Source organism: Elephas maximus, chromosome 6 (assembly GCF_024166365.1).
Source record: "Elephas maximus indicus isolate mEleMax1 chromosome 6, mEleMax1 primary haplotype, whole genome shotgun sequence".
Classification (NCBI taxonomy): Eukaryota; Metazoa; Chordata; class Mammalia; order Proboscidea; family Elephantidae; genus Elephas; species Elephas maximus.
Window position 1 is genome coordinate 53,851,983 of NC_064824.1, and position 12,114 is coordinate 53,864,096.

Below are 12,114 nucleotides of genomic sequence, written 5' to 3' on the forward strand. Positions count from 1 at the left end.
ATAAGGAGTGACTGGGTGATGTAAATGGTTAAGTGCTTGACTGTTATATGAAAGGTTGGAGGTTTGTATCCACCCAGAGGCACCTTGGAAGAAAAGCCTAGTGATCTCCTTCCAAAAAATCAGCCATTGAAAACTCTGTAGAGCATGGTTCTTCCCTGACACACAGTAGGTTGCCGTGAGTCGGTGTCAGCTCAATGGCAACTGGGTATTATGTATAAACAAAGAGGTAAGGGATTACTGTGGAGGGCAATGAGAAGTGATGTAATTTGCATGTTTATGCCAGGTTTTATTCAGGAAGAAAGTATTGACCGTTGTCCAATTTATTCCATTTCCCAAGCATCCTTTGGCAGGCGGCTGGAGGACTTGTGTGCTGCCATTCTTTGTCTCCTGCCTGCAGGATAACCAGAGAGTATAAAGTGCTGCCTTTCCTAAGCATGGATTAATTTTTTTTTCAGTGAAACTTTATTTCCTGTTATAAGAAAGGCCATAAACTAATAATTTTGCTTTAATCCCAATGCAGGTGAAATATGGAATTAAGGAGTATGCCTGCACCGCTGTGGATATGATTTCACGTCGCACTCGACTGGCCTTCCTAAATGTCCAGGCAGCAGAGGAAGCCCTGCCTAGGATTGTTGAGCTGATGGGCAGAGAACTGAATTGGAGTGATTATAAGAAAGAGGTATTATAAAGAAGGTTTTAAAACAACAGTTCCCAGTATAAGCATGTTAACCTGTTAGTAGAGGCTAACATTCTGTTTTTCCTTTACTATCAAAAAAGAATTTATTGAGATGAAGTTCACCTAACAGAGCATTAATGAAGTGAAGTGAACAATTCAGTGGCATTTAGTACGTTTATCACCATCTCATTTACTCTTTTTTTAAAATGATTCATTTGTTTTACATCAGCTATTGGATGATCAGGTGACAGTTGTAGAAAATGGTCTTAGAGTACCGAGGAAGATTTTAGGAACATTTTCCAGCAACTTTGTAGCTACCCAGACATTCTCCTCAGCATTACCCCATCAGGCCAATATGTAATTAAGTTCGTTTTTTACTATTCATTATTAAAGCCATGAAAATTTAAGGTAAACAATGACGTATTGAAAACAGTCCACTGATGCTGTCACCAGTTCCTTTGTTTAATTTTATGGTGGTAAAATATATATAGCAAAAAGTTTGCCATTTAACCATTTTTAAGTGTACGGTTCCATGATATTAATTGCATTCACAATGTTGTGTTACCATCACCGCTACCCATTTTCAAATGTTTTTCATCACCCTAAACAGAAATTCAGGACCTCTGCAGCAGCAACTCCCCATCCCTCCTCTCCCCCAGCCTTGGTGATCACTAGTAAACTTTTATATCTATGCAGTTGCCTATTCTAGATATTTCATATAAATGAGATCATACAATATTTGTCCTTTGTGCCTGATTTAGCATATTTTCAAGGTTCATTCATGTAGCATCCATCAGCAATTCATTTCTTTTTAAGGCTAAGTAATATTGCATTGTATGTATACACCACATTTTGCTTAACCATTCAGCTATTGATGGACGCTTGGGTTGTTTCCACCTTTTGGCTCTTGTGAATAATGCTGCAGCGAACACTGGTGTTTACATCCCTGCCTTCAAGTCTGTTGTGTGTATACATCTGGGTTGGCCGGCATACTTTTTGATGGTGACCTTAGATTTCTTGCCAATTTCTGTGTATTGTATATGGATGTTTTTAATATTTAATATAGGCCTTAGGAAAGGAAAAGATTTGTGTATTTAATACCAAAGTTGTTACTGGAAACATTCCTTACAGAAAAATACTCTGAAATTTATGGCTATAATTCATAAAAAAGAAAGATAATGTTGATTGTGGGTAGAACTTTCTTTGGTTTTCTTTGAAAACACTCTCAGGATGTATTATTCTACAGTGAAATTCACCTTCTTGCTTATTTGCCTTTGGTAGGAAATAGTGGCTCCCTGCCTGATCACCAAGTGCCTATTCAGTTGTATCATTTAGATTTTATGTCTGTATCTAACTAAAGAGAAAGCCAAGTGATGTTCAAATACTTATAAATATATATATACAGGCCTGGTCTTGTTGTAATAAATCGAGGATCTTCATGTTTTTAAATTAAGCCAAATATAGTTATATGAAGAAGCTTAAGAAACATTTCATATATTCTTTCAAAAGTTACTGTCCGTACTCATTGAGTTCGGTTCCTTTCTCCCTAGTCTTTCTTGAACCCATTCTAGTTAAGTTTTCTCACCACCCATTTGCTGTAATAGATTCTGTCAAGCTCGCCACGCTCAATATATTTGTCAACTCTCAGTCTTCATTTTACGGAACCATTTAACAACATTTGATACAGTTAGTTCCTCCTTCCTTCTTGAGTGACTTTCTGGAAAACCAACTCTCTTGCGTCTTTCCTACCTTCTATCACATGTAAACTTCTCCATGTCATAAATAGCAGTTCCACCCTTTGGTTGTTCAAGCCTAAACCTTAGTACCGTACATGATGCACATTTTATATCTAAATTCATCAACAAACCTTATCATTATTTATCTTCAAATAATAGTTTGAGTTCAGCCCTTTCTTAGCACTTTTAGTTGCTATCACCCTGATTCAGGCTACCATCATGTCTCACATGGATTATTGTAATCAGTTCCCTCTCCCTAACTAGCATCCCTGCTTTAGCAACTTCAGTGAGTCTATTATAACATATGTCAGATCATTGGACATGTCAGTCTGAAATTCAGAAGGGAAGTCTAGACTGAAGTTATAAACTTGAGAGTTGGTATTTCAGCCATCAGACAGGATGAGATCATGTAGGGAGGTAGTGTGGTTAGATAATGAAAGTGGTCCAAAGACAGGCCTAGTTACTCCAAAGCCTAGAAGTTGAGGAGATAAGGAAGAATCAAGGAGAATGAGAAAGTAATAGGTAGTGAGGTTGGAGGAGATGAGAGAAGACTCAAGAGGGAGCAGTGTCTCAGAAGGTAAGGAAGAAAGTATTTCAAGAAGGAAGCAATGTATCATGTCATATGCTACTGATAGGTTTAGTAAGATGAAGACTGATAATTTACAACTCCTCTGCTAAAAAACCCTCTTTTTTTCTCAGAATAAAGCCATAGTCATCATGGTGGTTGTAATGCCCTCCGTGATTTGGCCCCTCACCGCCTCTCTAACCTCACCTCCTTCTTCTCCCCCTTCATTCATCCCTCTCCAAGTCACAGGTTGAGTTGTTTTTTCCTTATTTAGTCCCTGCTGAAACCCTGGTGGCGTAGTGGTTAAGAGCTACGACTGCTAACCACAAGGTCGGCAGTTCAAATCCACTAGGCCCTCCTTGGAAACCCTATGGGGCGGTTCTACTCTGTCCCTTAGGGTCGCTATGAGTTGGAATCAACTTGACGGCACTGGCTTTGGCTTTTTGGTTTTGATCCCTCTGCCTGGAATGTTCTTCCCTCGATAACCTCATGGCTACTGTTTCACTTCCTCCTGGTCTCTGCTCCAGGGATATCTTCCTTATCTAGCTGTATAAAAGAGTAACACCCCCCTACCGCCTCCACCTGAATGGTGTTTTCTATCCCTTTCCTTGCTTTATTTTTTTCTGTGGCATCTATCACCATTTGACATACTGTATATTTACTTGTTTAATTATTTATTGTCTACCTCTCTTCCCAGATGTCTAGTAATTTTAATGTAATGTGTACAGATGGTGAGAATCACTTGTCAAAAAAAGTTCTTTTATCCTGACCACAACTCTGTCAGGGATTACCTTTACCCCTATTTTATAGTTGAGGAAATAGGCTTGGAGAAGAAGTACCTTTCGGCATTCACACAACCAGTAAATTGGTCCCAGTAACCCGGGACTGAATCCGTATATTCTGATCCCAGAGCATAAACTTTCTTCACCCTGCCCTGTTACCTCTGCCTTAGCAGTGCCGGTTTGTAGTTCTTCCACTTTTGACTTTTGGCTTGATCTGCTAAAGCTATATTCAGACATAACACAAGAATAAAACTTTACTCCTGTGCTACTGCCAATTATTTTTCCCATATAAAGGATTGTGAATTCTGTGTTCCTCTAAAAATTATGGTTGGAATGATTTGAATATGCAGGAACATATTTTGTGCCAGGAATTTAGGCTGTGGGAAGTAGGAAGGAGGGAGAAAATTCTGTAAACTGGTTGTATTCGCCCTCCTGGGGAAACTAGATTTAACTTCAGTTCAAATTTTATAAACAGATTTATGGGCTAGGATTCTTCTCCTCCACAAAGTAAAAGAAATAAAAGGCCCTCAGTTATTACACAGTATCTGAGACATAGGAGTATTAATGAAAACTGTGGACAGTCTAGAGAGAACAAAGGAGAGGGAGAGAAAAAAAGAATTAAAAGGTTAGGAAGTTGGACTTCTAAGAAAAGGTTAAAAGCATTGGGATTATTTAACCTGTAAAAGTGAACAAGGTGATAAATAACTCTCTGTAGATGAATTGTGGTTGTTTTTAGCAGTCAGTACTTAGTGAGTGACTTGTATACTGAGCATCGTGCCATATATTTTAGGAGTATACTAAACAGCTCATCATTTCAAGAATCTTGGAATCTGATGGGGTTACAGTACCTACATATTTCACAGAAATGTGTGTATTTCCTAAAATTTAGAGAGAAGAGTTAAGAGTAACTGCCACTTAAGACTGAAATCCAACCAACTCTGAAGAACTGACTGGGGAGGAAGTCAGTGTCTGGAGGAGTTGGGGATTGACAGAGGAGTTGTGGGGTATATAGAGAAAATGACATTGCCAAGTTGTGTTCCATAGGTTATTAATTAATGTAAATGAGAAGGTAACTCCATGGTCGAAAGAGTTTGGGAAATTCTGAGTTAAACAAATGAAGATTTTTCTTTAGTGCATAATTTGGGTCCTTTAAAATGCTTATGTGTTTTAGTGTCATTTTCTAAGAGGATTAGATGGTGGGAACTTATTTGGAGACAGAAACAAACCCTCCCTGTTTGTGGGGGAGGGGGCTAATATCACTTATGATGTATTCTGGGAAATTCTGCCATACGATTTGGGGTAACATTCAGAGAAAAGATAAATTTCACTGAGAGACTTTAGAGAGAAGACCAGTTGAAATAGATTGGCTCCAGAAGAAGTCTCCAGTAGCAGGTCATAAGGACTTTGCCCTTGTTCTTGACCTGGTCTGCCTTGGTCCAAGGGCTTAGATTATAATGTTGCATTGTTGGTTTACCAATAGTAAGAAACTGGAGGGATCGTGAATGTTTGATGACAAACTGAAACAACCGGTGAAATTTCATTAGGTATAATTTCATAGAGATAAATGACAAACCTCGCATTAGGTAGGAAAACAATGTCAGCCGTTCAAGATGGATTTCACAAGGCTTAACACTAAAAAAAAAACTAGCACACGTGAAAAAGAAATACGGTTTTAGTTAACTGTGAGTGCAGTGCAGTTAAGAGTGGACCATAAAAAAACAAAAACCCTTGCCGTCCAGTCAATTCCCACTCATAGCAACCATGTAGGACAGAGTGGAACAGTCCCATAGGGTTTCAATATTTATGGAAGCAGGCTTTCTCTGGTGGAGTAGCCGATGAGTTAGAACTGCTCACCTTTCGGTTAGTAGCAGAGCTGCTTAACCAGTGTGACACCAGGGCTCCTTGAGTGGGCCTAACCCATTGCCATCTAGTCGATTCCAACTTATAGCAACCATCTAGGACAGAGTAGAACTGCCCCATAGGATTTCCAAGGAGCGGCTGGTGAATTAGAACTGCCGACCTTTTGGTTAATAGCCAAACTCTTAACCACTATGCCACCAGGCCTCTGAATGGACCCTAACCCATTGGTGTCAAGTTGATTCCGACTCATAGTGACCCTCAAGGACAGAATAGAACTGTCCCGTGGAGTTTCCAAGGAGCGGCTTGTGGATTCGAACTGCCGACCTTTTGGTTAGTAGCCGAGCTCTTAACCACTGCACCACCAGGGCTCTGTATCTGCCCCCAAATCCAATTGCAATCTTAAGCTGCATTAATAGAAATCATATATCTGGATTAATGAAACTGATAGTTACCCCCTTCTAGGTACTTGTCAGATCTCTGTTGGGGTATTGTGTTTTGTTCTGATAATTCTAAGACAAACCAGATGTGGTCTGAAAGAAATTATCCAGCCTGATGTAGGGATTTGAAATCATAACTTATGCAGAGAAGACTGTATGGTGGAAAGAACATAATGTCTTTAAATATTTGCTATGTTGTGATATAGAAAAAAAAAAAAAAATCAAAACAATACTAGCCTTCCTCTGCTGTGGAAGGATTTTGCTGACCCCAAACAAATGGGAGGAATTGCAAGAAAGTAGATTTAACCTAACGATTGTAAGGATGGTGCAGGACCGGGCAAGTTTCGTTCTGTTGTGCGTAGGGTCGGTATGAGTTGGAACCGAGTCGACGGCACCTAACAACAACAACAGATTTAACATCCAACATAAAACTTTTTAACAATTGGAGCCATCTATTTATGGGCTCCTTTCATTGATACTGTTATCTTCCCTATCGCTAAAATTCTTTACTCCGAGGCCTCAGGCGTGGGTTTTTGGAGTGTTGTAAAGGAAATGTGAAATTAGGGAGGTATGTTGCGTGATCACTAGGGAAGAATTCTTTCCAGCTTTGAAATTCCATGATTCCTTGCTTGATGTAGTATGGGTGAATAACAGAAGCAGTGAAGGGACATGAATCTAGGAAAAGATTGTTTTTGAAAGGACATAATGGAGATAGCATTTCCAAGGAGATGAATTTTAAACCAGTTTTGTAGAAAATGGCAGGATAAGATTGGTGGATCACAAAAATGAATTATTTAATATACAGGCAGTCCCCAGGTTACAAACATCTGACTTAAAGTCAACTTATGCTTAAAAGCGGACTGCCACTTTGATGTTAGGTGCTGTTGAGTCGGTTTTGACCCACAGTGACCCTTCGTACAACAGAATGAAACACTACCCGGTCCTGTGCCGTCCTCATAGTCCTTGCTACGTTTGGGCCCATTGTTGCAGCCATTGTGTCAGTCCATCTCAGTGAGTGTCTTCCTCTTTTTCACTGACCCTTTACCTTACCAAGCATGATGTCTTTCTCCAGGGACTTGGTCCCTTCTGATACGATAACTTGTCCAAAGTACGTAAGAAGAAGTCTCACCATCCTCGCTTCCAAGGAGCATTCTGGCTGTATTTCTTCCCAGACAGACTTGTTTGTTCTTCTGGCAATATATTCAATATTCTTTGCCAACACCATAACTCAAAGGCATCAATTCTTCTTCGGTCTTCTTTATTCGTTGTCTAGTTTTTGCATGCCTGCGAGATGATCGAAAATATCATGATTTGGGTCAGGTGCACCTCAGTCCTCAAAGTGACATCTTTGCTTTTCAACACTTTAAGAAGAGGTCTTTGCAGTAGTTTTACCCAGTGCAGTATTTAATTTCTTGACTGCCACTCCCATGGGCAAGACTGCCATAAAGCCTATTAAAATTTTGAGTTAAATACAATGGTTTGTAATAATGAACACAGACTTTACTTTGTGATGCTCAGGAAAACATTGTGCGGTTTGGAAGTGTTTCTTAAGTATTTTATGTGTATGGAAAGGTGAAATATATACTGTATACTAAGACAAACATTTGACTAACTGATGCTAAATAAGAACCATATGTACCTGTTCTGACTTACCTCCAAATTCAACTCAAAGCCAAACTTAGAAAAGGATCTCATTGGTAACCTGGAAACAACCTGTATAGCAAATAGTACATTTCCTTGAGTCAGGAGAGAAGTCTTCTAGATTTCCTTGGTGACTTTATACACACACAAACACACACGTACGCAAGCACATACATCCCCCCCCTTTTTTTTAAATTGGGAGAATTGTTTAGTATTGCTAACATTTTATTTTGCTATGTAGAGAACATTAAGGAAAAACATTTCTATCATCTGTTTCCTAAGAGAAAGGAAAGTAGGAAGGGAAAAATAACAGGTGGAAAAAAAAAAGATTTGTCTTCTCAAGAAAATGGAGTAACCCTTTTATGCTTCTTGGGACAGAATGCACCCACAAACATTTTGAGGCTCTCAGGTTTCTTGGAAGGCTACTTTTCCCACCAAAAGTATCTATAGCCCTTCAGTGCGGACTTGTGTAACAGCAAAAAATGAAAGGTACTTTCTTTGATGAAAATTTACAGTGGTAGAAGGCTTAGGTTTGAGGCATACATCCACAAATTGTACAGCTAGATAATCCTTGTAAGCATATTTATTTATGGCTTTCTGTATGATAGAAGCCCTGGTGGGTTGTTTTTTTTTTTTTTTTTTTGGTACGTGTGTGTCTCATATTTTGAAAACAAATGTAATAAAATAGAAGTTGCCACCCTCCAAAGATTCTTGGTTCAAATGGAGGCCACTAACATGTCACCAGACTACGGGAATGTTTTGTGGGAAAATGTATGTCCACATGATATTTATCAAAATCTCTGTTACCCGTTGCTGTCGATTTGAATCTGACTCATAGCAACCCTGTAGGACAGAGCAGAACTGCCCCATAGAGTTTCCAAGGAGCGCCTGGTGGATTTGAACTGCTGACTTTTTGGTTAGCAGCCATAGCACTTACCCACTATGCCACCAGGGTTTCCGAATCTGTATTACCAACCAAAACTTTGAACACATTCAATTAGTAATCATGCCTCCCATTACCAAAAACACATAAAACAAAAACTAAAAAAGTAATAGGGTCTTGAAAGGGGTAAGGGGCCATCAGTAACATGAGAAAGTACATATAACGGCCTTGCATGCAGTTGCATGTGACACTGTTTTATTTTTCTCATTTCACTCGACACTGGCATTGCTCTTCAGACCAAAATTTGGGAACTACCGAGTTAGTAATGGAGTCCCTAGGTGGTGTAAACTGTTAGTGCGCTGGGCTGCTAACTGGAAGATTGGTGGTTCTGGTCCACCCAGAAGCTCCTTAGAAGAAAGAAAGATGATCTACTTCCAAAAAATTCAGCCACTGAAAACCTTATGGAGCACAGTTCTACTCAGACACACATGGGGTTGCCATGAGTAGACATCAACAGGTTTTTTTTTTTTTTTTGGTTTTAAGTTAATAAGATCATTTGATGGGCAGTCTGGATAATTGGAGACTTGTATTAGTCAGCTTTTAATAGGTTATGTTGTATAACAGGCAACTTCCTTGGCTCACCCCAGCAAACATTTACTTTTCACTTATGGTACCTAAAGGCTGCATGTTAGCTGCTGTTGCACTTCTCCATGTGGAAGGTTGGCTTCAGGAACCATCTGCGACGTGCCTTTCTCATGGCACCGGAGCAAGTGAGGCTAAGAAAAGCTGTGTAGTTGTTTTTAAAGCTTTTACTTGTATGTCATATCCCCTGAAGTTCCGTTGGCCATCGTAAGTCACGTGGCCAAGCTCACATCAATGGAATTGAGAAGTATTCTCCCATATGGGGGAGGAAAGAGACATAGTTGCATGGAGCCATTTTGGAGGCTCTTAGATGGAAGGGTGATGTGATGAAAATTAAGAAAGGTCATGTCAGCAGCAGTATTAACTGACATGAGTCACTGAAAGCAAGAAGAGTATTCAGGATAACTTCGTCCTTCCCATGATTCTGTAACTTCCAGCCAGTTATCAGAATTCCAGTGACAAAATTTCGTACTAGCTAATCCCATGACATCTGCTACATCACGGTGTTACATCACAGGGCTTGCTCAAGTCCTAGATGTCTTCATTTTATCTCCTTAATTCCTTTTTTTCAATCACCAAACCACAAGATTGGCCCTGTGGATTTTGCTGTCAGAATTGTGAAAGAATACTCAGTAATAAAAAGAAATGAAATACTGATACATGGGTGAATCTTAGAGTCATTATGCTAAGCGAAAGCAGTCTTCGAAGCACAGAAGTTCTTCCTGTCTGAACCCTTTTAGTTACAATTCTAAAAAAGGCGAAATTCTAGTGACAGGAGGCAGATAAGTAGTTATCTGGGGCTGGAGGTCACGGGAAGGAATTGCCTGCAAATGGGCATGAGGAAGCTATATAGAGTGATGGAAATTACCTACATCTTGATTGTGGTAGATAGGTGAATTTCAGTGTAAGTAAATTATACTTCAGTAAAGCTGAGAAGAAAATAAGAAAAATTGTGGTCAGAAAAGTGAGGGTCAGTTTTTTTTTGAAGACCAGAAAGGGAGGGGAGAGAGAAAATATTTGATAATTCTTCCTATAATCTTTGAACTTTATGTGTGTCTGTATTTTAGGAAGAACTTGAAACAGCTAGAAAGTTTCTGTATTACGAAATGGGCTATAAATCTCGATCAGAACAACTAACAGATCGCTCTGAAATTAGTCTGCTGCCCTCAGATGTTGACAGGTACTTTTAATACATTTCCATGTCTCTTTCCCCCTTTTTTTTCTTCTCCTGTGTAAATATATTTTCCTGTTAATCAATGTTGTGTTCCAGGTACAAGAAGAGATTTCATAAGTTTGATGAAGATCAGAAAGGCTTTATTACCATAGTTGATGTTCAGCGTGTATTAGAGGTAATATTTTTTTGGTTCACTATCAGTCTTAAATAGCAGAATAGTGTAAAGGTGATATTCTATCATTTTTTTTCTCATCTAATACTTTCTATAAGTAATATTTTTTAAAAAATCTTAGTAAGATTAATAAAACGATGTGCTTAATTTCTAATTAGACCTCATGATTCTTCTTTGCTTTTCATTTAGAGTATTAATGTCCAAATAGATGAAAATACACTCCATGAAATTCTGAATGAAGTAGATTTGAATAAAAATGGACAGGTTGAACTCAATGAATTCTTGCAGGTGAGTTGTGATGAAAAGAAACAAGCATGTTTCCTTTTGTCTTTTGGTTGTCATTATAACAAATGGATGTTTGAATGTGGGTTTTTACATCCACACAGTTGTCACTTCATTCTGAAAAAAGGAGAAAGCTTGAAGCCAGCAAAGGCTGATAAGTCAGTACTCAAGGATAAGGCTCTCCGTCATTCATTTTCTTTTTCTTTGTTTTTATAAGGAACATCCTGCTGTGTTGGGCAATTTAGATTAAACCTAAGTTAATTATGGCTGAAAAGACTGAATAAGAAGCATGCTTTTTAAAGAACTATGCCTTGGGATATCACTGTTGGGTCATTTCCTACCCAACTTCAAAAGAAGCAACACAATATTCCTAATGTGGAAGGTCATTTTTTTTTTTTTTTAATAATTTTTATTGTGTTTTAAATGAAAGTTTAGAAGTCAAGCCAGTCTCTTATACAGCAACCCAGACGGTCGTTTTTTTTTATGGAGGAACTTTAAGAAAACCATATTCGTATTAATTTGAAAATCCTATTTATTTGAGAATGTGATTATTAGATTGTTACACTGTAAGAACCTGAAAAGCAAAAGGAGGTACACGGTATTCTGGGGTTAGACCATATAATCCAAATATCTTCATTTCCAATTTTCAGCTTATTCAAGGGTTAATCGTTTAACCTTTGTACCATTGAAGGAAATGTTATGTTACTTTAATTTCAGATTGGTTGCTGCACACTATCCCTTAAAAGTCCCTTAAAAGAGAGAAAACAAAGCCATAGAAACATTATTTGTGTCTGTCCATATTGACTCTAATCGTATGAAGAATGTATTGGTTACCAAGTAGCCAGGTTTTTTCTGTCGTGCTTTCTGAGCAGGTTTCTTCAAATGAATGCCAGGTCTTGCTTGCACCATGGCAATGATGAATGCTGAACATGAAATAAATTAATGCTGGGATTTTGGTCAATGTCAGCCCTTTCTTCACTGTGTCAAGTTAAACAAACAAGATCAAGGCAAAGGAAATGGTAATTGTCTCTCTAGAGATGAGCTGCAGATAAGAGCATTGTTGAATCTAAATGCAGAAAATTTTCACAGGTTGTGTCCAGCATTACAAAAAAGAATGTTTGGTTCTTTAGCTTACTGTTTAACTAGATGCATATTTTGGGAATTAGGGGTCATTTAATATACTTTTTTTGTGTAGTTTTCTGAAGAATATTTTACTGTTTGTCTCAAGAATTTAGAAAACTTTTCTTCAGAGAAATGGCTATGC

At 38.4% G+C, this 12,114-nt stretch overlaps 1 protein-coding gene across 3 annotated transcripts in view; it reads left to right on the top strand.

Annotated features, from left to right (window-relative positions):
* Positions 1–12,114, top strand: part of GPD2 (glycerol-3-phosphate dehydrogenase 2) — a 184,378-nt gene that overhangs the window by 166,923 nt on the left and 5,341 nt on the right. For all 3 annotated transcript variants that reach the window (XM_049887267.1, XM_049887268.1, XM_049887269.1), the window contains exons 13-16: positions 521–679; positions 10,290–10,402; positions 10,493–10,571; positions 10,758–10,856. In XM_049887267.1, coding sequence (XP_049743224.1) covers positions 521–679; positions 10,290–10,402; positions 10,493–10,571; positions 10,758–10,856 — 450 coding nt within the window. The remainder of the gene's footprint in view (positions 1–520; positions 680–10,289; positions 10,403–10,492; positions 10,572–10,757; positions 10,857–12,114) is intronic.